The 24,829-nt window shown below is 43.4% G+C and overlaps 1 protein-coding gene and 1 long non-coding RNA gene across 2 annotated transcripts; one reads left to right on the forward strand and one right to left on the reverse strand.

Moving 5' to 3' along the window:
* On the reverse strand, positions 1–15,833 carry LOC101159006 (G-protein coupled receptor 37-like 1). Its single transcript, XM_004068589.5, has 2 exons — positions 13,381–15,833; positions 1–3,763 (listed from the first exon to the last, which is right to left on the reverse strand). The coding sequence occupies exons 1-2, from the start codon at positions 14,206–14,208 to the stop codon at positions 2,786–2,788; spliced, it is 1,806 nt and encodes a 601-aa protein (XP_004068637.5). The 5' UTR covers positions 14,209–15,833; the 3' UTR covers positions 1–2,785.
* On the forward strand, positions 13,418–23,752 carry LOC144992120 (uncharacterized). The gene is made up of 2 exons (XR_013655917.1): positions 13,418–14,157; positions 23,264–23,752. It is a non-coding gene; the product is annotated as an uncharacterized LOC144992120 (long non-coding RNA).
* The last annotated feature ends 1,077 nt before the right edge of the window (positions 23,753–24,829 follow it).

The following is a 24,829-nucleotide window of genomic DNA, read 5'->3' on the forward strand; positions in this document are numbered from 1 at the left end:
TTTCTTTTCTAAAAAAACACCATGTTTTATTTTACCAGTAGCATATACAAAAGATCAATAACCAACAGAAAGTTGAACTTGCAAATAATCCTGTCATTACACTTTCACAATCCTCAGATCATGTGATTCCCTTTTAAAACAATATTTGGAATTCTTCCAAATTAGCATTAGAACATTAGAAATAACTACAAAATGCAAAAAAATAAGTCTGTCAATAACAAATTCTACGCTTGTTTTGATTAAAACAGTGTCTAGCCTAGTCACTGCCTTTTCTACACAGCGACATTACACATTTAAAATTCCTACTTGGCACTATTTTGTCTATATTGCTCAGCTGATTGATGACTCTGTCATGGTTGACCGGCTGGCTTCTAAACAAATGTCACCACAGCTGGATGTGTGGGTTCACCAAAATAAGACCAAAGGTGGACGCTTGTTCCTCTGCTACGTGATTTAAGCAAACAGAAGTGGAGGAAAAAGGGGATGCAGCTCTGGACTCAGACCTGCAGTGCAGAGAGGAGAGCTGGAAAGAGGAACTCAAAGAGCAGCTGAGGTTTGGAAAAGTCTCACAATGTGTGTAACCCCTGTGCTATCCTAGGCACTTTACCATTGGGAGTTGGGTCATCTAGACCAGTGTTTTTCAACCTTTTTTGAGCCACGGCACACTTTAACCTTGACAAAAATCCCACGGCACACCTGCATCCAAAAAAACAAAAAGAAGCAGAAATTCATGGTCTGTATTGATTGACAGCCCCCCCCCGCGCAATCTCACGTGGATTTTTGTGATAATTGTGGCAGAAAAAGCAGGAAGTTGCGGCTGTTTTTTTCTAAGAGATGGTATTTTTGTTAGAACTGAGCGACTAACAAAAGTGAAGTGAAGACTTTAACAACTTCAGATTGGTCAGAATGATGACATGTGATTAAGCCTCCTAGAATGATTGGCGGAGACAGTTAAAGGGGCGGGACTTTTCCTTACACAGTTATAGCTGCAGCTAAATCGCGGTACCGTGATTCTTATCAAAATGTCTTTAATAGAATTAAATAAACACAAAGAAAAAGTAATTTTAAGATTTTTTATATTCCTAACTACTCAGTGTTTTATCAGGGCCTGTTTGGATGAACAAAGAGCTGATTTCCTGGAGATGGAAAAGGTTTTAAGTTCAGTGAATGAGGGCAATTTCTCCACGGCGCACTTGACCATTTCCCACGGCACATTAGTGTGCCGCGGCACACTGGTTGAAAAACACTGGTCTAGACCCACTAGACAGTGTTCTGAACCTATTGTAGCGACCTGGGGGTTGGCCCTGCCTTCAACCTCAAAGGCTCATGGGAAGTAGGGAGCTTTAGGGTGAAACCTTGAGTCAGAGGGTTGTGCACTGAAGTGACCCTCTATGCTGTTTGGCTGTTTGTGCGAGTTGGAGTGAACGGGCTCTTGCTCAAAAGGAATTATTGCCTGGCTAATTGTTAATTCCTGCCTGAGACTGTCCGGGGTCATGCGGTTTATGGGAGACGGACAGCTCTCCCTTGAAGCGTCTTTATGAGCAGTTGGCTTTTGCTTCCCCTCTGGATAGTTACACTATTTTCTTCAATGATTTGTGATCTTCACTGGTGTCCATGGATTACATGAAATCTTTCCACCTTTATCCACCTTTGTCATGGAAGGAATAACACGTAAATGTAAAGGCCCGTACACACCGGGATGAATATTCGCCAGGCGTTATTCGCCAGCGTTTTTCGCCACGTTTTTTGTGTTCACACCCAGGCGATTTTCGCTGACGATGAGCCGAGCGAACATGCAATTTCATTCCCTGACATTAGATGGCGCTTAATGTAAAACAGAAATACTCCTGTACACAAGGTGGCGCTGCGCAACTTTACGCTTCTTAAAGTCGCTTTTCACTCAGAAGAAGAGAGCAAGTATTTACGCGCTTGTCAGAATCAAACAAAGAAAACATGAATATTTCAAACACCAGTAGCTCCAACTGGTGCTTGGTTCGGGGATATTTTAGAATGTCCGTCATTATTGCTTCGCGGCAGTGTAGACGCTACTCGGCGTCTATCTTCTTCGCTGGTATGTGTGCTCAGCAAGGCAGTTTTGTGTTTGAGCGCCCCCAAGTTGTGTTTTGCTGTAACTTCAGAAGCTCCAGACACGTGAGCAAAAGCGCCATTCTCATTGGTCAAGTAGATTTCGACGCGACGCGTCGAAAAAAAAAAACGAACCCGAGGCGTTTTTTTTTTTTGACGCTTTAACGCCTGGCGTTTTTTCGCGTCGGTGTGCACACTCTCGTTGGTGCCCTTTGTTTAGTCACGAGGCGTTAAACGTCGGCGAAAATCGCCGGCGAAATTCGTCCCGGTGTGAACAGGCCTTAAGGGTGGGGTCATCTAAGATAGCACAAGGGTTAACTGATAAAAGGAGCTTCATAAAAGAAACCTGCGACGTTTTGGTTTCCATGTTTCACTTCACTAGGAAAATATTAGATGTAAAAGAGAAAATAAGAGAAATTCTACAGATGTTTTTTTCCGTTGAGTTGTACATCACACAGCGGACCACAGCAGTTTAATTTGTCTTTGTTGTAATGTGGATTCTAAAAAAGGTTTTTTAGGAAGATTAAACCCAAACGTTGTGTGATTGGATGACTTCTAATTACAATCAGTGTCAAAGCTGTCATCATTCTTTCAGGGTTCAATATCTCAGTGTTCAAATAGTAGATAATCAAAAAAAAGACGATCCAGTGAGCAGCAGATTGGGATGAACTGAGAGGATGGTCTGGTGCGCTTGTGGAGCTCAGCATGGCGTTCCTAAAGCTGCGCCACCTGCCGGCTCTGTGGACAGCAGGATCTTCATCTCCTCTTTGCTGGACGGTAACAGAGACAAAGGCGAGGAGAGGGCGGAGGTGGCAGCTGTGGAGGCAGAGGATGCTGAGGAGGAGGTGCTGTCAGGGAGGCACTCTTCACAGCAGCAGCAGCAGCAATCCATGAAAGCCTGGCCGAGCGAGCGGCACAGACAGAGCAGCAGCACCGGAGTGGCTGCGCAGCGTGCGAACAGCAGGAACTGCTCCAGCAGAGCCAAGGCGGGCAGAACTAGAGGTGGAAGGGCAGCCATCAGAGGGGCAGACATGTACGTCAGGGTGATGCTGCAAATGCTCTGGGGAAGGTTGCATGTGACGTACAGGATGCTGAGTGCCATCACAGTGGAGCGGAGCTTCTGCTCCCTCATGTGCTGCTTTTTGCTTGTTGTGGATGACGGCAAAGAGGAACACCTGCTGCTTACTTTCTCGCAGATGGGATTTTGAGGAAGACGCTGGGCTAACACGTGCCGAGTCACCAAGTCACAGGCCAGAGTGAAGAGCAGCGGCATACAGATGTAGCAGCCAAAGATCCACCAAATGCGGGCCTCATGGTAGGTCAGCACCAGGGCGTAGACGCTCTCCGGGAGCTCCTGAGATGGTTCACGGACACAGACATCCATCTTCAGCGTGTCGGGTGGAGCTCCGAGAGCAGCCATCAGGGAGCCAGTAGGCTGGCTCTGCAGCACGCTGGAGGGCGGAGCCGGCAGGTTCCCGGCTTCCTGCAGCAGCTGCCACAGCAGCAGCTCCGGAGCCGCCAGCACCATGGAGCCCAGCCAGATAACACCCAATTTGGACAGTATGGACTGACATGGCTCTATCTTTGGAGTCTGAATGGGGGTGGGGCCAGTGGCTGCATGGAAGTGGTCAATGCTCAGAGCACAGAGACTGAACGTGGCCACGCCCAAAGAGCTTACCTGTCAGAAACAGCAGAGAGAAGAAGCATTTAAAATTCATGCAACTGACCCAACACAACCCCTTCACGACACTTCCAGCTCTTTCCTTTCACTGAAGGTGTGAGCGTTGTAAACACACAAACATAAGAAAGACAAGGTGTCAAAGCCTGCAGGCAAAAAGAGCCAACTTCAGTGTTCAGAACAATGATGTGGTGCCCACATAAAACTGGGGAGCTCTATCACCAACATCACAGCGTGTTTTTGCAGCCTATCTTACCATGTCTCTAAAGAGGGGCAGGGGCTGATACCCCCATTATTTACCAGGCAGAACCAGCACTTTGATCTTCTCATGTCCGTTTCCACAGTGACCAGATTACTCCACCCATCCATCTTCTGAATCTGCTTAATCTGTTTCGGGGTCACCGAGCCAACCTAGCTATTGTTGGACGAAGGCGGGGTTTAACCTGAACAGGCCGCCAGTTTGCTGCAGCAGATTCCCACACTTCCAAAAGACACACCGTATCAGATCTGTCTGCCGCCTCAATGAGTTTCCATGGCAACCTCTCAACAAATGTCCTCCGCCCATGTTTGTGCATGAGGTGGCATTGCTGCTTCAGCAGACCAAAGTGTTCAGATCGTCAAGGTGCAAAAGCGTTTAACTTACCGGGTCTGACGCATTAGGTACAAACACACAAAGCTGTCCACCATCACTAAGCCTGCACAAGTAATCGCAAATTTATCGTTATCGGGATTTCAAGCTATAGCAGTTGATGTGTTAGTAGTTATTTATTTAGACAGCAGAGGGCGCTCTGCCGCAGTGCTACCTAAAACGTTTTTAATTATTTTTCTTTAATTTGTAGTTTTAAATATTTGTATTTTCTACATTTTATATCACACTTATGAAGCTTTAGGAGCAGTAAGATTTAATTTTGAAGAGTTTTTTAATGTTTAGATTACCTGAGTTCAGCTACAGGTTGTGAGAGGCACTTCCTGTTTCCTATAAGGGCAGCACATGTGAAGTCAGCACGACAGACGGCAATAAGAGAACAATTAAGAAGATTTTTTGTGTTTTAGTTCACCGGTTGGTTCATTAGCAGGCCAAAGTGGTATGTATGTGTATTATTTTGTGCATTATTTCTATGAAGATGTGAAATTCATATGTTATAGTTAATTATTACTTTTGTCTGCTAGTTCTACGGATGTTGATGCGGTGTAAAGTTTAAAGTAAGGAACACCACATTAAACAGCAGTACAAGGAACTCGAATGCCTCTCGTCTGTGTGAAAAAATGACCCAGCCGGCACACAAGCTGTGCAATATCCATATTGCAAAAGATGGTGAAAATTGCAATAAATGGTAAACCGTAAATGTGCTAGAACAATCTTATGGCAACTTGAACTATTTAATGAATTGAAAAAAATCCCCTTATCCAATCAGATGGAGCTCTTATGTTAGATGTTGCCCTCCTAATAAGACGAGGGTCTTTGGAGAATAATTGAAGGTATTTTGACTCTTATTAAAATTAAACTTTTGCAGTGAAATGGAGATGTTTTTGCTATTTGTTCATTTATCACAATATTGATCACTAATATCGCACATCCCGGGTTTTCCTCATATCGTGCAGCTCTAACCATCACCATTGTGTTGTGACAACAGGCTTTGATCAAAGCATGACGCTCCACTGAAGAGCATCCAGAGGAGGTTTCTTGTGTCGAACATAGAATGAGAAACCAACTTTAAATGCTGCTGCACTGTTTTTCTGTGAGTAAAAGCCAACCCAATGCTACGCTTTGTTATCACTCGCCAAGCAACTCTCTGGTGATATTTGTGTCTGAGGAACTTGGTGCAACGTTTTACATCTGAAAAGTTATTAATGCAAACATTTCCCAACATGCATTTCACTATGAAGTGAAGGCAACTCCTTGTTAGGGAACATCCATGGTTCTGAGGAAGTTTAACATCCATGTCGGAATTTTATTGTTAAATGTTTAACAAATGAGCAGAGAGTGGGCAATATAAGTAAAACTTTTTTTTTGGTGGGGGGGGGGGTCCTTCCTGCAGTCTGGTGATGTTTTTGTGCCTCACACACTTTGAAGGTCAGGTGGGGGTCGTGGGCAGACCTGCTTTCTAAAATGTTCAATGACTTTGTACAGTTCAGACCCAATATGGGAGCGGACGGTTTCCTGTGACGTCATTTCCGGGTGAGCTATTCCCAGTGCTAGTCGTGTGTGACTGCTGTCCTCTTGTTTGGCATTAGCCTTACTACTATTGCTTACTCTAAGGGTTATCTGGGTTATTATTCACATCTAGTACCTTTTATTAGCGAATTCACCACTGTTAAACTGCTTGCTGTTCACTTTCTCATTTTGCTAAATAGACCACTTCTCTTTACCTATACACCGCTAGCCTTAGCTTAAAACCTGGCATGGCCACCACTCCTTCCGCCTCTCCTCCTCTCTCCTGCCCCATGTGCCATATGTTTAGTGATGATCCTGCCTCCTTTAGTGAAAATAGAGGTAGTTGTGTTAAGTGTAGTCTTGTGTTAGACTTGGAGGCCAGGTTGGAGCAGTTAGAAGCGCGGCTCCGCACAGTTGAAGCTAAGCCGGCTAGCCAGGTCGTTACTCGTAGCGCGGGCCGCGCTACCAGGGCTAACTTAGCTAGCACCCCAGGCCCTCCCAACAGCCGGGAGACAGTCAGGGGTTTGTACCGGTTGGGAGGAAACATAGTGCTAAACGCAAAAACTTAGAGCACCCGAGACTCCACGTTAGTAATAGGTTCTCCCCCCTCAGCGACACACCCGCTGAACACTCAACTCTGGTTATAGGCTCTTCTGAAGTTAGAAACGTGGAGCTCCCAGCAGCTACAGTCAGGTGTTATCCGGGGGCCAGAGTTGGTGACATCGAGGGGAACCTTAGGATGTTAGCTCAGAATAAGTCCAGGTTCCGTCGAGTCGTGATTCACGCAGGCGGTAATGATGCCCGACGGAGACAGTCAAAGGTGGTTAAGTTAAACGTAACTTCGGTGTGTAAACTGGCTAAGACGATGTCCGACACTGTAATTTTCTCTGGTCCCCTGCCGAACTTAGTCAGTGATGAAATGTACAGCCGCTTTTCATCATTTAACCGCTGGCTTTCTAGATGGTGCCCAGAAAACGGCGTTGGTTTTGTGGATAACTGGAGCGCGTTTTGGGGGAAGCCCGGTCTCATGCGGAGAGACGGCGTCCATCCCACCCGGGACGGTGCCGCTCTTCTTTCTAGAAACATTTCTGCTAGCCTTAGTCTGTTAACCTGACAATCCAGAGACGAGACCCGGGCGCAGAGCAGCAGTGTAAAACGCTCCTCTGAGCCTCCCTTAGGGTTAGTGCCGGTGCAAAACCCATGCAGGGAAAGTCAAGCAGGTCCTAGCTTTAGCTTATGTGCTGAAAGACAAATGAAAGGAGCGCGTCATAGAAACCTTAAAGTGACAGACAGCAGTTCTCACAAGCAGAATTATGATGTAATTAAATGCGGTTTATTAAACATTAGATCCATTTCCTCTAAGTCCCTCTTAGTCAATGAGTTAATTACTGATAAAAACCTCAGTCTTTTAGCCTTAACAGAAACTTGGCTCCATCAGGATGACTATGTTAGATTGAATGAAGCAACCCCCCCCACTTATGCTAACTATCAGAAATCCAGGATTTCAGGGAAAGGAGGTGGTTTGGCAGTAATATCACAGTCTAGCTTACTTCTCAGCCCTAAAGTTAAAAATGCTTATAATTCATTTGAAAACATCATATTGTCTTTAAGTCACCCAAACAGGAAAACTCCAAAACCTGTTTTACTTATAATTATCTATCGCCCCCCCGGCCCATATTCAGAATTTTTAACTGAGTTTTCCGACTTCCTATCGACTATTGTCTTAGATTCTGATCAAACTATAATATTAGGGGATTTTAATATTCATGTTGATGACCCCAGTGACTGCCTAGGAAAGGCTTTTGCAGCTTTATTAGATGATGTTGGTTTCACCCAAAGTGTGAATGAACCCACTCACTGTCATAAGCACACCCTGGACCTTGTTCTAACCCATGGTATAGAGATCAGCCAGCTGAGTGTCCTTCCTCTTAACCCCATCATTTCTGATCACTTTCTAAATACCTTCCAGTTTACACTGGAACATCCTTCTGTCCCAGTGAATAAGAAACAGCTTAGAAGAACCTTAACTGACCGTTCTGTGTCTGAGTTTAAACACACAGTTCAGCCAGTACTTAGTGACATTCTGAGAAAATACTCTGAGACCAGCTCCCATATTATCAGTCCTAATATAAATGACCACTTTGTTAATGATGCCTTACAAGCCCTCAGGAGTACACTCGATGTTGTTGCCCCCTTGAAACCTAAGTTCGTCAGACAAAACCGAGTAGCACCGTGGTTTAACGCTGAAACTCGTTCTCTTAAACAAGAAACCCGTAAGTTGGAAAGGGAATGGCGCCGCTCCTGTTCAGAGCAGTCTCTGAATACCTGGAAACATAGCCTTTTAAATTATAAAAAAGCCCTGCGTAGAGCTAGAAGCCAGTACTATTCAACCTTAATATCAGAGAATGGAAATAATCCAAGATTTCTTTTTAGCACTATAGCTAAATTAACTCGCAGTCAGAGCTCAGTAGAACCACATGTTCCTGTTTCTCTCAGCTCTGATGATTTTCTTACATTTTTCAACAGTAAAATCTCAAATATTAGACATAAGTTAAATCAAGTTATTCCTACTATCAGCCCAGAGCAGGCTGAAGCTGTAGAAGTGGAGGCATCCATAGAAACCTCTGTAACATTAGACTGCTTCACTGCTGTGGATCAAGCGGAAATAACATCAATTATTACGTCCTCCAAATCCTCAACGTGTCTGTTAGACCCAATTCCCACTAGACTTTTTAAAGAAACTTTTCCCCTAATTAATGATCCCATATTAACAATGATAAATGCCTCTCTGGAAACGGGTTACGTGCCACAGTCTTTTAAATATGCAGTTGTTAAACCTCTTCTGAAAAAGCCCAGTTTGGATCCTAGCATCTTGGCCAACTATAGACCGATATCAAACCTGCCCTTTATTTCTAAAATCCTAGAAAGAGTTGTAGTTAAGCAGCTTTACTGCCACCTACAGGACAACAGCCACTTTGAAGACTTTCAGTCGGGGTTTAGACCTCACCATAGTACGGAAACTGCACTAGTTAGAGTCTCTAATGACTTGTTATTGGCCTCAGAAAAGGGACTACTTTCTATTCTGGTCCTGTTGGACCTCAGTGCAGCCTTTGACACTATCGACCACGGTATTTTACTCCATAGATTAGAGCAGGACATAGGGATCAGAGGATCTGCTCTCCAGTGGTTTAAATCCTATCTGTCCGATAGGTATCAGTTCGTTAATGTAAATGGCCATTCCTCTCAGTGCACTCGAGTCAACTATGGAGTCCCACAGGGCTCAGTCTTGGGACCGATCCTGTTTACGCTTTATATGCTACCCCTAGGAAACATAATCAGGAAACACAGCATTAATTTTCATTGTTATGCCGACGATACGCAGTTGTATTTATCCATGAAGCCTGACCAGAATGACCAGATAGAGAAACTGAACGCCTGCATCAGTGACATCAAGACCTGGATGACAATTAATTACCTCCTCTTGAACCCAGAAAAAACTGAGGTCATTATACTTGGTCCTAAAAACCTCAGAGATACTCTGTCTGCTCAGATAGTCTCCCTGGATGGCATAAGTATAACCCCCAATTCCACAGTTAGAAACCTTGGGGTTTTACTACTGATTTATCATTTAAGGCTCACATATCTCAGGCGTGCAGAACTGCCTTTTTTCACCTGCGGAATATTGCTAAGATCAGAAATATACTTTCTAAGAGTGATGCTGAAAAACTCATCCATGCATTTGTTACGTCGAGGCTGGATTACTGTAACTCCTTGTTAGCAGCGTGTCCTAAGAGTTCCTTAAGAAGTCTCCAGCTTGTTCAGAACGCAGCAGCTAGATTGTTAGCTGGAACCAGCAGAAGAGATCACATCACTCCTGTGTTAGTTTTGCTCCATTGGCTCCCAGTTGATTCTAGAATCAAGTTCAAGATCCTCCTGTTAACCTATAAGGCCTTACATGGAATGGCCCCGTCCTATATTAAGGACCTCATAGTCCCTTACTATCCAATGAGAACACTTCGCTCGCAAAATGCAGGACTGCTTGTGGTTCCTAGAATTAGTAAAAGTACGGTTGGAGGTAGAGCGTTTAGTCACCAAGCCCCTGTCTTATGGAATAAACTCCCAGCTCATGTAAGAGAGGCCGACTCAGTTTCTACATTCAAAGCTAGACTGAAAACATTCCTCTTTGGACAGGCTTATTGTCAGACTAGTTAGTATTCAGAGATTATTTAACTTAATGTTAATTTGTTTAAATTAAACTTAATAATAACTATTTCTTTTAAAAGGCTGCTAGAAGTTGAAGCTGGGGTAACTATGGTGCACTGGGGTTCTGTCCTCTTTCCTTTTTTACTTCTACCCTTCCTCTCCTCTATTCTTGATCATAATTTATCATTTAGTTCTCCATGCCTCTGTTTGGTGCAGTGCGATTCATGTATTGTCCCTCTTTTCCTCTCCCCTCCTGGGGAGTGGGAGTGCTTCCAGACTCCAGTTGGTTCATCCGTGCTCCAGTTCCTGACCGTTTACCTCGCCTTTGCTCCTGCTCTGACACCTGGCTGTGGATCCTGCCTCTGGCTCATCTCTGGCTCGTCTCTGCTCTGTACCTGACCGAGTACCTCGTCTCTGCTCCTGCTCCTACACCTGGCTGTGGTTCCTGACTGTGGCTCGACTAGCGCCTTTGACTGTCCCCACAACCACGGCTGGATGAAGCTCGTCTGCTGGACTTTTATATATGTAGTTGTAGATTTAGATAAGTTAATTCTTCTCTAAGATTTCTGGTAAATCGCCTGTCCGTCCTGGGGGAGGATCCCTCCTTCATGTGGGCACCCCTGAGGTTTCTTCGTTTTTTCCGGAATCCGGTTTTTTTGGGAGTTTTTCCTTACCGCGAAGGGGGGTCTAAGGGCAGGGATGCCAGTATAGCTTAGTCAGTTTGTTAGTTCATTTTAGTATTTTTCTATTGAACTCTTTGTATTCGTGATCCTTTTGATTTCATGTTTTACTTCGAAGCCCATCGAGACGACTGTTGTTGTGATTTTGGGCTATACAAATAAAATTGAATTGAATTGAATTGAATATAAGAAAACTAACACTGAGCCTTAATTAGCATGAGATTAGTTAAGCTAACAGAGAAGGCAGAGGCAGATAGGAGCCTGACCCTCGTTGAAGGCTGCTGCGAAAGGAAATTAAGAAGAAAAAAGTTACTGAACTGGCAGGAAAGAGATTCAACCATTTACAAAAAAAGAGAGACAAGGAGAAGATTATCAGTATGATGTTGTGATGGCGGCTTCTTCTAAGATGTTTTTGCTTATGACCAAAATGGGATTTAAGTGACTTGATAGCTGTAGAGGCAACAGAAATTCTGCATCGCCCAGAGGGACGTCCTGTCCCCCCCCCCACAAATGCTTCCCCATCAACAGTAGAGGGCTCATCCTGCTCATCCTGCAGCATTCACTGCTCCTGTGTGTGTTTTACTGCAAATTAGGTGTTTGAAAGAATCGTTTCGACGAGATATTGCGATAGGATCATTTAGCATACTTGTATCGATTCAAAATGCTTTTACCACGATATTTATTTAATTATTCATGAGCGTCCTTCAGCAGCTGGCTCTTGTTTTCCACTTAGACCCCAGACTGCTAGTTGGCAGCACAGCCTACTGAGCCTCTTTGAGCAGCTCTACTCTGCACAAAACAACAGGAAGACCTTCGCTGGGGCGGCCGTGGTGCAGCGGTAGGGCGGTCGACCCATGATCGTAACATTGCAGGTTCGATTCCCGCCTTGCACGCCCATGTGTCGAAGTGTCCTTGGGCAAGACACTGAAGCCCACCTTGCCTCTGGTGGGAGGTTGGCGCCAGTGTTCGGCACTGGAGCCGCCATCAGTGTGTGAATGTGTGTGGGAATGTGTGTGTGCATGGATGAATGGGACTGTGACTGTAAAGCGCTTTGGGCCTTCGTAAGAAGGTAGAAAACGCTATATAAGTATACGCCCTTTACCATTTTACAGGCAGCTTTTTTTGTTGTTATGACACATCTACCACTTAGTTTTTACTTGCTGCCGGTCTCTAAAATTGCAGTGCTTTTTAGCAGACTCAGATAGGAACGAGGATAGCATCTGGCAAATGCGGTCGGCAATGCGGGCCAAAGTTCTGCAGAACTTAACAGCAATAGATCCTAGTTTTGCGACTTGTTGGATCAGAGTGATGTATACAATGCTCCGATAGAAGGCCAACGTCGTGGCGATGACCGTTACTAGTTTATTCTGCGTGTGAGAAAGCGGAGCTGCAGCTCTGCAGTGCAGACTGATATGTCAACACAGCATCTTTGCCACATTAAAGCAACTTTCTTTCACCCTGTCATGCAGCCTCATCATCACACTTTCTTGTTTCTGGGAAGAACTTGTATTTTTGAAGGACCGTTTAGGCTCCTGACCTGTTGAAAAGTTCTGGAGAAGCTACATTAAGCAATATTAAAAAAAAACAGCACTTTATTTACTCATACCCTAATTATAAAACCTTATTGGTCAGGGCACATTCATTCAGTTTTTTTTCTTATACTGAAAAATATTTTGTTGTGAAAGTTAGACAATGTTGATTATTCCCTTTCTATATTTTGAGTTACCAAAATAAAAGCACTATGAATTTTCCTGGGTAAAAGCAACTTATTTATATGAGATATATTTGCAGAACATTGTGATCATTAAATTAACCGAATTTGATCATTTTATTACAATGGAAGAGGTATTGAAATTCAGGTAGAGTTTTTTTCTAAGTCATAATTTTAAAAAATGAAATAAAATGTGTTCTCTCCTTTGATTGGCACCTCCAGCTTTGCTGCTGTTCTGGACAGGGGGTTTGCTATTTGGATCCATGAAGAAGAGACCTAACAAGCCTGCTGGATCAGGAACAGAGTCAATGTTTGTTCAAAAGCGAGCCAGCAGCTGAAACGAAGAGTCAAGGCACAAACAGCCATCACCTCAACCAGCAGAACCTTTTCCACAACTACCTGCCACATGTTTATCAAAAAGGCCTCTTATTGGAATTTGGACTCCTCTGTGACCCAACAGAGGGATTTCTGCGTCACAGACAGGATCTCAAAGGGGTCTCCACGTGAAAGCATAACGAGTGGGAGTGAAGTAAAGGAAAGAAAAGGTTTGCATCGAGGTTTTCTCCGCAAAATGTTGATATATACGCTGAATGATTTTGGTTGGAAGACACAAGCTTAGATCATGTTGTTTTTTTTTTACACACATCTTATTTATTTTCATGTTCCAGTTTGTGCAAAAGCTTCAATTTTCACGAGTTCCAATTGTGATTGGTTTTGTCTGATTCAGCGACTTTTAGAATAGAAATCGGAAATGTTTAAACTAATTTTCTGTATTTTTCTTTTCTTTTATTAGTTTGATGATTACTTTAGTCATTACAGCTGAGTAAATTTCTTCTGAATTTTGGATCTTCTACTACTAACACCTCACCTCCAGGTACGGCACGAGCCGACAGGAAATGTCTCCTAGCAACCTTTTCAGCGTCAGCTCGTGGAAGATGACCACGGGGAGGCAGAAGAAAAGCACGAGGAAGTCCCAGAAGGCCAGTCCCGCCAGGATGCAGTTCCACGCGCTCTTCAGGTAGAAGTTGTGCCACACTGTGCACATGAGCGCGAGGTTCCCCACGATGCCCACGACGAACACTACGAGCGCGAGCAGCATGACCGCGTACGCCCAGTACGAGCCGTCGGTGATCGGATACAGCGGGTTCAGGAGCCTCGGGCCGCGGCCGACAGAAGAGTTTCTTAGCGGGGCGGCGGGGCGCCGGTAGGACCGGGTGGTGGTGAAGTATCCACTCGGATCCTCGCGGCGGCGTGGATCCTCGCCGCTACCCACATGATGGAAAGGATCACTTTTCCTGAACTTCCCCTCCTTGGCTCCCCGAGTGATCCGCCTCAGTTCCTCAAGTCCCGAACCTTGGGTTCGGAACGGAAAGCTTCTTTCAGTCCTTGGACCCCCGCCTGTTCCCGCATTCCCAGCATCCTCCACCCGGTGCACCTCCACCTGCCCCTGGGCGGGGAGGGCGGCACGGAGCTCCGCTGGCCGCAAGAGGACGAGCCAAAGCCACCACCGCAGCCTCATGCTTCTGCTGCGGGAGTCCCTAATGACAGAGACGAGCTCTGGACGCAGCCTGTGCGACACCCCCTGGACGTCCCCTCCCCAAAAAGTGACTTCAGGGTTTTCTCCAAGCATTAATACGAGCTTCCGGTGAGACCTTTCAAAATAAAACATCAGAAGCACTTCGGAGCGCCGAAGCATGTTTTTCTCCAGCCAATCAGTGCATACAAACGGGCACAATCACTTAATTTCATAGGGGTACGCGGCCACACACACACACAAACACACACACAGGCATAAATGCACACAATAATGCACACAATAAAACGTCCCATCCACCCCTCGTAAAGCTATCTAAACACCCACACAACACCTTTATTGTTTAAATGTATTAATCTAATTACTTCTTATCTGATCATGGATAAGACCCAGCAGAACATTTTTGTGAGCTTTTTTCAACATTGTTTTGCCTCAATGATTCCCCAAATTTGTGTGGTGAAGGCCATTCAGAAGGATCTTCTGAAGAAATGCCTTGCCCCAGCCTTCTCCTCTCTACCTCTCTGTTCTTCTCCCTCTTCATTATCAGCTGATCGTCTCTCTTTCTCTCTATCATTATCATCATCATCTGAATGTTTTTTTTTTTTCCGGTTCCGGGTTAAGGCAAGACGCGTGGTCGCGGCTCTCTGCGGATACTATCTTCAAATTACTTAAGAAGTTGATTTTCTCCAAAAAGGGAGCTGACCATGCCCCCGAAGAAACCCCAGGAATATGAAGAGCTCAAAAAATCTCTTGACATTATTCAAGAAACGCTGAAAAGTTTTATGGATCAAGTGTCCGCTAAGCTAACGCCCCTTTGGGATATGATGGAAGAGTTCCGAAGATTTCGGGCTCAAAACGAGCAGCGAGAAAACCGGGTCGAGATTCTGGAGAAAAGACTGGACGATGTGGAACAGCAAGTAAGGATGAATAATGTCATTCTCACTGGAGTACCGATCAAGCCTCGAGCGAAGCTGAATACAGCTGGAGCTAGCACTGCTAATGCTAGCGCTAGCGTAGCTAGCAGTGCTAATACGGAGATAGATGCAGCGTCGCTGGAACAGCAAATACATTCATTTCTCACATCTAAAGGGATTTCCCTGGATCTCAATACCATCGAGACCTGCCACCTGCTCCCCAGGAGAAAGGAGACGGATAAACCAGCGATCCTCATCAGGTTTGTGAATCACAAACACAAGCTAGCTTTGATGAACCAAAGGAAGAACCTGAAAGGTTCGGCTGCTTATCTGAACGACCATCTGACCAGAAGGAATGCTGAAATCTCAAAACATGCCAGGCTTCTCAGGAAGCGTAAGCAGATTGAGAACACTTGGGTTAAAGGCTGCAGGATTTACGTCAAACCACTCGGTCCACCGGACCGAGCCAAGGTTATGGTCGTGCACACCATGAAGGACTTTGAGAAGTGCTTGATTACGGTTGTCGGAAACAACGTGGAGTAATAAATCAAAGAGCCAAATTATTTCAAGAAATATGACACCTGGATTCATCACTTTAACGTAACCTGAATAACAGCAGAGAGTTCTGACCTGCAGACAACTTGACCTCAACTTTCACCGTCGCTGATATCAGCTGAAGAAGGATATGGACCTGAATCTAATGTCTGCAGACATAACATCGAAGAAAACTATTAACTGTTTTGAACCCAGGAGATCAGCTGTTATCAGTAAAAGAAGAAATGCCAACCTTGGACAATCGACAGATTATGGACCCTTTTTATTTTCCCTTACAGCATTACCTTATTATAAAAAAAAAATACAAAAAAAAATACAAAAAAATATTTAAAAAAGTAAAACAAATGATTAATCACTTATTGAAAATTGTTAAATTGATTGACTTTTGATGATATTACTTCACTAGCTCCTAAAATTGATAAAATGATTCAAAAATCTTTCCTAATGTAGCATAACTTTGCACATGTTTTTAACTTTGATACTTGATGAAATTTTGCTATGAAAATTCCTGAAACAGTGTTGTCTATTTTATTGATATAGTATTATGTTTTAAAGCATATGAATGACTTTTAAAAGTAACATAATTTGCATATATTTCAGATGCTGCATTTGCCATGTTGATTTCTAAAATAGTTATTTTTGACGTAGTACTTAAGTAATTCATCTTTGGCATTTGCTTTATTGATACCTTATGAGTCTTAATTCTGTCTGATAAAACCTAGGAACCGGATATTGATAAATCATGTAATAAAATGGTTATAGTATAACGGGGTGGGATTATATAAGTTCGCTTCCTTCCACTCCCTTTCAAGCAATTTTTATTAATTATGTCTAATTATCCTAAGTTTGATTAGTTACTGTATGAATGTATAACTGATGATTATATTGCTTTTGTGTACTACTTCTATTTGATTGCTTGAAATAAACCATTTCAAATAAAATAAAAATTCAAATCAAAACTTCTCTCCTCATTCTTCTCTGTTAGGACTGATTGACATGTATGTGTACACTTGTTTTCCCAAAGTAAGTGAACAGGTGGTAGCAGAAGTTTAAACTAATGAGCATCTACGTTTTTGTGACTTCAATAGTTTAATTATTCCTACCTGAAGTCATCTCTGCTCTCTTTGATTTCAGATGCATCACCAACCTCATGTCTATCACTTCACCTCTTGCCTGTGTTCTTCTCCACTAAATCATACGGCCAAGCAACAATCATTTAATATTTTACATAAATTAAACATCTTGCTAATGCATTTTTTTTAAATGAAGAATACTATTTAAAAATGACTGACTTGGTATGAACTGGCTTTGCCCTGAACGTCCACCATAAGACCAACCTGTTTCTTTTCTCCTTCTGTCCTGATTTTTTCTCTCTCTTCTCCTCTTTCTCTCCATCCTCACAGCTGTTTGATACAAACTTTGTGTTAGGAAGATTTTCAAAGAATACAGTGACTAAACTATGTGTAAAAATAGAAACATTTAAAATTATATATTTGATGGATGTCAGTTAGTGGTGGGATAGAATAGAATATAAATCTTTATGGTTGTCAAACATCTCCAAATGTTCAACTAAAATCCAAAGTGTCGTTCACCCAAAGTGATATTAAAAGCAAAAGGCTGTAAACTAAATAGTCACTCACAAAAAATAATTATCCAAACTTTTACTATAAAAAGAAACAAAAACACCATCTAACCCACCATCACACATACTTCACCCTTCTGCCCATCCGAGCAGCTTTTATCATTATTTAGTGCTGTTACAGTCATAGGATAAAAAATCTTTCAGTGTTTTGGTACATCTAGTTAAAGAAATTATTTATGTCTGTCTGAAACAAAATCAACACAAACAAGCTCCTTTAACTTCTCTTCATGATTAGTGATGCTGTAAATTCTGCTCAAAACAGCTGCAAGACACTTGTGACCATAGTAGCTTTAGCCTGAATGTTTTTCAAGCCTGTTTTTAACACTGCTATGACGTACCTGCTGTCTCTCAAACATTTACAGAAACGTTTCTTCATTTCCTCCATATCTTTGTCCCTCTTGCATCTTCTTCTAATTTTGTTTCTGTACATCACCACAGTGAATTGTAAATAAAACAACTCAGATGCCATTAAAGTGCAGACTTTCAGCTTCTATTCCATGGGTTGAACAAAAAGATTGCATAAAAATGTGAAAAACTAAAGCATTTTTTAAGCACAATCCCTTCATTTCATGGGCTTGTAAGTGATGGACAAATGACTTCCATGCTATTGCATGGGCAGGTGTGGCAATTCCCTTGTTATGTCATTATGAGTGAAGCAGATAAAAGGCCTGGAGTTGATTAGAGGACTCGTGCTTGCATTTTGAAGATTTTGCTGTGAACAGACAACATGCGGTCAAAGGAGCTCTCCATGCAGGTGAAAGGAGCCATCATTAACCCTTGTGCTATCCTAGGCACTTTACCATTGGGAGTTGGGTCATCTAGACCCACTAGACAGTGCTCTGAACCTTTTTTCTTCAATGATTTGTGATCTTCACTGGTGTCCATGGATTACATGAAATCTTTCCACCTTTATCCACCTTTGTCATGGTAGGGAGAACACGTCAATGTAAGGGTGGGGTCATCTAAGATAGCACAAGGGTTAAGCTGAGAAAAGCAGAATAAAAAACATGCCAGAAAATGCTACAGTACTAGGAGTGGCAAAATCAACAGTGTGGTACATCGTGAGAGAGAAAGAAAGAACTGGTGAACTCAGCAACGCAAAAAGACCTTGACGTCCACGGAAGACAACAGTGGTGGATGTTCGCAGTATCATTTCCATGGTGAAGAGGAACCCGTTCACAACAGCCAACCAAGTGAACAACACTCTCCAGGAGGTAGGCGGATCAATATCCAAGTCTACCATAAAAAGAAGACTGCATGAAAGTAGATCCAGAGGGTACGCTGCAAGATGCAAGCCACTCATAAGCCTCAAGAATAGGAAGGCTAGATTGGACTTTGCTAAAAAGCATCTAAAAAAGCCAGCACAGTTCTGGAAAAACATTCTTTGGACAGATGAAACCAAAATCAACCTCAAAGAGGTTGATTTTGGTTTCGTTTGCCCTCAAAGAGGGCAAGAGAAAAGTATGGAGAAGGCGTGGAGAAGCTCATGATCCAAAGCAAACTACATCATCAGTAAAACCCTGTGGAGGCAGTGTGATGGTCTGGGCGTGCATGGCTGCTAGTGGCACTGGGACACTAGTGTTGTTGATGACGTGACACAGGACAGAAGCAGCCCAATGAATTCTGAGGTGTTCAGAGACATGCTGTCTGCACAGATCCAGGTGAATGCAGCCAAACTGATTGGACGGCGTTTCATAATACAGATGGACAACGACCCAAAACATACAGTCAAAGCAACTCAGGAGTTTAGTAAAGCAAAGAAGTGGAATATTCTTGAATGGCCAAGTCAGTCACCTGATCTTAACCCAATTGAGCGGCATTTCACTTGTTGAAGACTAAACTTCAGACAGAAACGCCCACAGACAAACAGCAACTGAAAGCCGCTGCAGTAAAGGCCTGGCAGAGCATTCAGTAGGAGATAACCCAGCATCTGGTGATGTCCATGAGTTCAAGACTTCAGGCTGTCATTGCCAACAAAGGCTTTTCAACCAAATATTTGTAATGACCATTTTGTTTTTAGTTATTTCATTTGTCCAATTACGTACGAGCTCATGAAATGAAAGGATTGTGTTTAAAAAATGCTTTCGTTTTTCACATTTTTATGCAATCTTTTTGTTCAACCCATGGAATAAAAGCTGAAAGTCTGGACTTCAATGGCATCTGAGTTGTTTTATTTAAAATTCACTGTGGTAATGTACAGAAACAAAATTAGAAAGAATGTGTCTCTGTCCAAATATTTATGGTCCTGACCTGGCAGCTCAGGAACAAGCCCTGAGCACCAGAGCGGTAGAGGCTCAGATCTACCACACCAGACAATAAGTGTAAAGAGGTGCCTGAAACAATCCAGCGTATAACTGCAGGGTGTAAGATGCTGGAGGGGAAAGCATACATGGAGCGTCACAATCAAGTGGCTGGAATAATATACAGGAACATGTGTTCAGAATAAGGACTGGATACCCCAAGGTCAAAATGGAAAACACCTGAAGGTGGTAGAGAATGAGAGGGCAAGGATCCTGTGGGACTTCCAGATCCAGACTGATAGGTTGGTAATGGCAAACCAACCAGACATTGTAGTGGTGGATAAAGAACAGAGGAAAGTTGCTGTGGTGGATGAGGCAGTGCCAAGTGATGGGAACATCGGGAAGAAGGAACATGAGAAACTGGAGAAATACCTGGGACTCAGAGAAGAACTGGAGAAAGCCTGGAAAGTGAAGGTGACAGTGGTGCCTGTGGTAATTGGAGCACTCGGGGCAGTAACCCCCAAGCTGGAGGAGTGGCTACAACAGATCCCTGGAAAGACCTCAGACCTCTCAGTCCAGAAAAGTGCAGTGCTAGGAACAGCTAAGATACTGCAGGACCCTCAAGCTCCCAGGCCTCTGGTAGAGGACCCAATCTTGGATGAGAAACCAACCGTGGAAAGGTAAAAGGAGCATTTTTTTTAATTTACAAATCTACCCCGGTCGAGAGGTACTGCCATCATCCTCTCAGATAGTGGTCGTTTCTCTAAATTTTGCCGGCTGATCCCGTTGCCTGAGCTGCCCGCAGCATTGGAAACGCCAGAAAAGCTTATAGACACTGTTACATGCAGGGGTTTTTCATTGTCTGTCTTATTTCCTTCCTTTGCATGTGCTTCAAGTGCTGAGTGAAGCTTGCTTTATGTTAGACACACTAGGTAAGTTGGTTGGTGCCACTCCTTGTATGTTTTATCACCACTTTATAGATAAGTCAGTGAGACTTTGGTTTTCTTGTCTTAGTTTTAGAGCTTTGATAGCCAGGCTGGGTTTTGTTCTATTTATTTCCTTCCTATGGCCCAACCTTAGTTCCCACCTCCCCTCCTCCTCGTTCAATAAAACCCTTACAATTCTTACATTGTGTGTGTTTATGTTACGTACACTCCAGCCCTAGACCTGTACATTTGTGGACGTAACAGACACTATGGGCTCCTGGAGGGTTGGCTTTAATATCTGGTGGATTGGGAAGGGTACGCAACAGAGGAACGCCCCCATGTCACCGCTGACGACATCTTTGACCCTTCACTGAGCAGCGACTTCCATCGTTGCCACCCAGACAGACCAGCGCCCTGACCTTGGAGTTGACTTCGGCGTCGGAGGGCCCCTCGCTTCGGGAGCCGCTCGCAAGAGGGGGGGCTCTGTCAGAAGTCAGAATTTTGTCTCCCCCTCTGGTCACCAGTGAGAAGCATCTCCAGAGTTCTAACACCAAGTCCTAGATACTACACACCTGATTCTAATTCACTCAATCAACCACAGCATACTTCACACAGTGCGAAGTATTGTTTGTGCCACTCTGCCTTCCTTACTAAGTGTTATATCTAGACATGATCTTCTGTCTCCTGACCCTGTTTCTTACTCTGTTTGCCTGCCGCCTGCCCTGGCCCACGCCTAGATTTTGACCACCCTGTCTCTCCTTTGATGATCTAATGCCTGATATCCAGATCCAGCAGTCTGCCTGTTGTTTTGACACCACCTGTTTAACAAATCCAGTAGGGAAATTTCCTCACTTCTAAATATTCCACAGTCAACTGTCAGCTCTATCTTTCCGTTCTTAAGTGTTTTATGTTGCACACTAGCACCGGAGCAAGTTCCAGTTCTGTGAAACTGCTCTGTTCACTGAAAATGGCAATAATCACTCCTTGAATCCTTGAAAGCTAACACTGAGCAGTCTTCAACACACCCCACCCCCCACACCCTCCTGAAGTGACGAATCTAAAGCAGTATCTTCATGCAAAGTTCTGTATTCTTGCAACATCAGTGCTATTAAAACAATTTCGTAAAGTTTATATTATTGAGCAGAGAATGTCTGGAGAGATTTGCAGCTGCATGAAGGAAAATGGAAGAGACTCTAACAACAGTGTTTTTAGAGAAGGTTCTCAGTCAGGGATGGAGCAGCTGGATGAGAGAGCAGGCCTACTCCTACTTGGCCAGTAATCTAGAGCAGGGATGTTACATGAGGCCCAGACTGAGTCTTTGTTCTGTGCCGTCTCATGTGCCATACCTGCTCACAGTCCAACCTGCCGTCACATTGAGCTGTCGTTCTTTGGATAAGTTGCAGGATAGATAACCCATACGTAAGAAAAAGGACACAGTTATGGTGAGTTTTCTAAAATGTTAAAACTAAGTGAAAATGATGCTAGTGAATAACAATGGAGAATATTTAAATTTCCTTTTTGCCATTTGTCTGCTTAGTTGAAATCTTCAGTTTCTGCTGTGTGGAAAGTTTCTCTTTCAGACGTAAACTGAGCCTCAGTTCAGTTCAGCTGAAAAATTTGTCCTCCCACGATGATGTTCCTGGGTAAAAGAAGGAGGGGAGGCCTCAATAAGGCTTGCTTTGTTCTGGCACCCCCTCCTTGGCTAAAAGAGGGACTCTACAACAAAGCTGCATATCAGCCGAGCCATCCCCCGGGGGAGTTGCTAAGCTACAGCACCCACCACCCTCCACCAATTGCCCCAGCCTCCAAGCTGAGAGGAGGAAGAGAAGGGAGATGCAGGGGAGGAGCCGCTGTGCTCCAGTCAGATAGGCAGGAAACCCAGCGGTACTGCTCTCTGTTACCTAGGAAACCTGTTGAAACACAACAGCATGGGGGCCTAAAACTGTGCCCAGTTGAAAGAAAGCAGAGGCCTAACCCTGCTGTGTTGTTGAGGCTGTGTGAGTCTTTATGTAGCAAACTGTCAACCCAATGTTCTGAGTACTGAATGTGTGAGCTTTAAGCTCACAGCAGAGGAATGGCGTAGGATCCATGTCTCCTGAGACGTGAGACATGTAAACATGCCTGTGCACTGCAGAATGAAAAGTTCTGTAGTGAAAACATTTACTTGCAAATACAAAATTAATGTGTAAAGGAATTAAGGGAGCATGAGAGGCTCGGAGAAACGTTCCTGATCCTTCTGATGAGCCTCAAAGACGCCACATTCTATAACAGTTTCCAGCTAATCAGACATCAAAACAAATATTTTAAACTAATTTACAAAAATGATATCACGAGGAAAACAACTCTTTCTATGCTAAATGACAAAGAGATGCAGAGTGTTTAAAATGTTTATTTTTCATGACCAGGGCTAATTTCCAAACCCAGCACAATATTTTAAAGTCAAAGGACCACTGAGCAAAAATAGTGCACTATGAATGAACCCCAGTTGATCCATAAAAATTAAAAAACAAATTGAGTGGTGTTTTACCCAGTAAACAAGACCAATAAGCCCTTGGAAAACGTCTGAGAGACTTTCCTTACCTGCTTTTTAAACTTCTGCCTGATCTGCAGCAGACAGATGATGAGGGTCTCCTGCACGCAAACCAGCCTTGCGTGAGTTTGTGAGAACGGAGCAAAAGTGAAAACAAAAAGTCACAAAAAGACATTTTCCCTGAAATATTTCACACTTTTGTTTTTGTAAAAAAAAAAAAAAAACACCTTCCTTTTCCAAGACTTCAGACCTGTTTCCTTTAATCAGATTAAAGGTTCCTGTAAACAGAAAAAATAAAACACCAGTGTTAATATTCATGTCAAGTCATTGGTTAAACTTTTTTGATAATTTAAGCATTTAAGCTCAATATAAATTACAGTGCTAATGATTATTCTTTAATTTTCCCACAGCTCCCACAGGAAGCTGGATACTGTTGGTTCCCATCAGCACCAGAACTGGATGCTTCCTCCAAACACTGAGGCTGTCTGCTTACTGTCAGTGTAAGATGGCAGGCGGTGGTGGCTGGCCGGAGGCCTGCTCTTATGCTAGGTGAAGGACAGACTGGGCAACATCCTCTCTAGCCTTCAAGACAACACAGGAAACATGAGTGAACCCTTAAACCCACTCTGGGGGTTCCTTTGAGCAGAAATAGCTTTCATTCACTCCACAGCTCTCAGGCAGGAAGAAAAGCCTCATTCAAAGACAGACTTTAAAGATTAACACCAACCAGACAGCTGATCCCAAAGCAAATGTTGGTTTACTCTTTGTTTCTGAGAACCAACAACACTCACCAGTTGAATGTTTATCGTGCCAGTTTTTTTTTTAGAGCTAGAATGAGATTATAACAGCCTGTTCCTTTTGAGATAAGGGTTATTGGACTAAACTACAGATGGAAGATCAAACCTTTTTTTCTTTTCTTGTGCAAATGTTTTACTGGTTACAAAACACACGATGTACATGAAGCCTCAAAAGAAACCCATGGAATCATCTGCAGAGTGAGCTCCATTTACATTCGGTTTGTGAGCAAGATCCTGACTTCACACGGCCTTGATGTGGTCTCAAAGTGAAATCATCCCTAAACCCTCTTCTAGATGAATCATTGCTAAACTGATCATATCTTAATGTATTTATAGTTATTTTAAGGGGTGGCTGTGGTGCAGTCGTAGAGCGGCGAGTCTCTGATTTGAGGATTGCAGATTCAGTTCCTGCTCTGTCTTCCCACATGCCCCCAGCCAGGTTTGGCAAGCCCAGGTCAGCCCATGGTCACATTTCCATGGGGGGGCCCCATGTGAATGTGACCATCCGGCACCCAGGCCTTAACCCCTTCATGCCTGAATTTATTTACAGTTACTTATGAGAATATTCTTCAATAATCTCTTCATTCAAGGTGTAGCTAAATGAAAATGAGTCCTGGATTTAATGCTGCATCGTAAATTAAGTGATCTATGAAAGAGTTGAAAATAGAAAGGAAAAAAATATAAACCATCACATTTGTGCTCAACATCCCCAAAAAAACTTCAAAATGTGAGGTTTCCTTCCCTGTTTAGATACAAGGAAAGGTTTGTGTGGGCAACATTAACATCATACCACCAGGGGGCTGCCTTGCTTCACTTCCTCCTCAACTTTACATCCATGTCAGATGTGAATTCTGCCCAGTCTTTCTATGTAAACATCAATGTTGATATGAGAAGACCAGCAGGACAGTTGAGTAATACTGTGACATCCTCTGCAGAGGTCATGAAACCTTCCTGGATGGTACTAAGAAACAGTGCAGTTTTCTGTCCAGCCTGCATGTAGGTGTTGGATGTGAAGACTGAATGTTTGTGCAGCTTCTGATACCCCATTACAACTTCCATATTTAGAGTCCTCACATATAATGATTAATCATCCATTATTATTACTTCTTGATTTAACCAATTTTAATGATATTACATCGACCTTTTCTGCAGTCAGTCAGAAAATAACATGAAATAGTT

Source organism: Oryzias latipes, chromosome 5 (assembly GCF_053564925.1).
Source record: "Oryzias latipes strain Hd-rR chromosome 5, Olatipes_Hd-rR_3.1".
NCBI classification, from domain to species: Eukaryota; Metazoa; Chordata; class Actinopteri; order Beloniformes; family Adrianichthyidae; genus Oryzias; species Oryzias latipes.

Excerpts from the sequence above, each read along its gene's own strand:
- LOC101159006 (XM_004068589.5), bottom strand. The coding sequence starts at position 14,208 with ATGCTTCGGCGCTCCGAAGTGCTTCTGATGTTTTATTTTGAAAGGTCT. Across the intron at positions 3,764-13,380 it reads GGCTCGTGCCGTACCTGGAG|GTAAGCTCTTTGGGCGTGGC; the intron begins GTGAGGTGTTAG and ends TGTTTCTGACAG.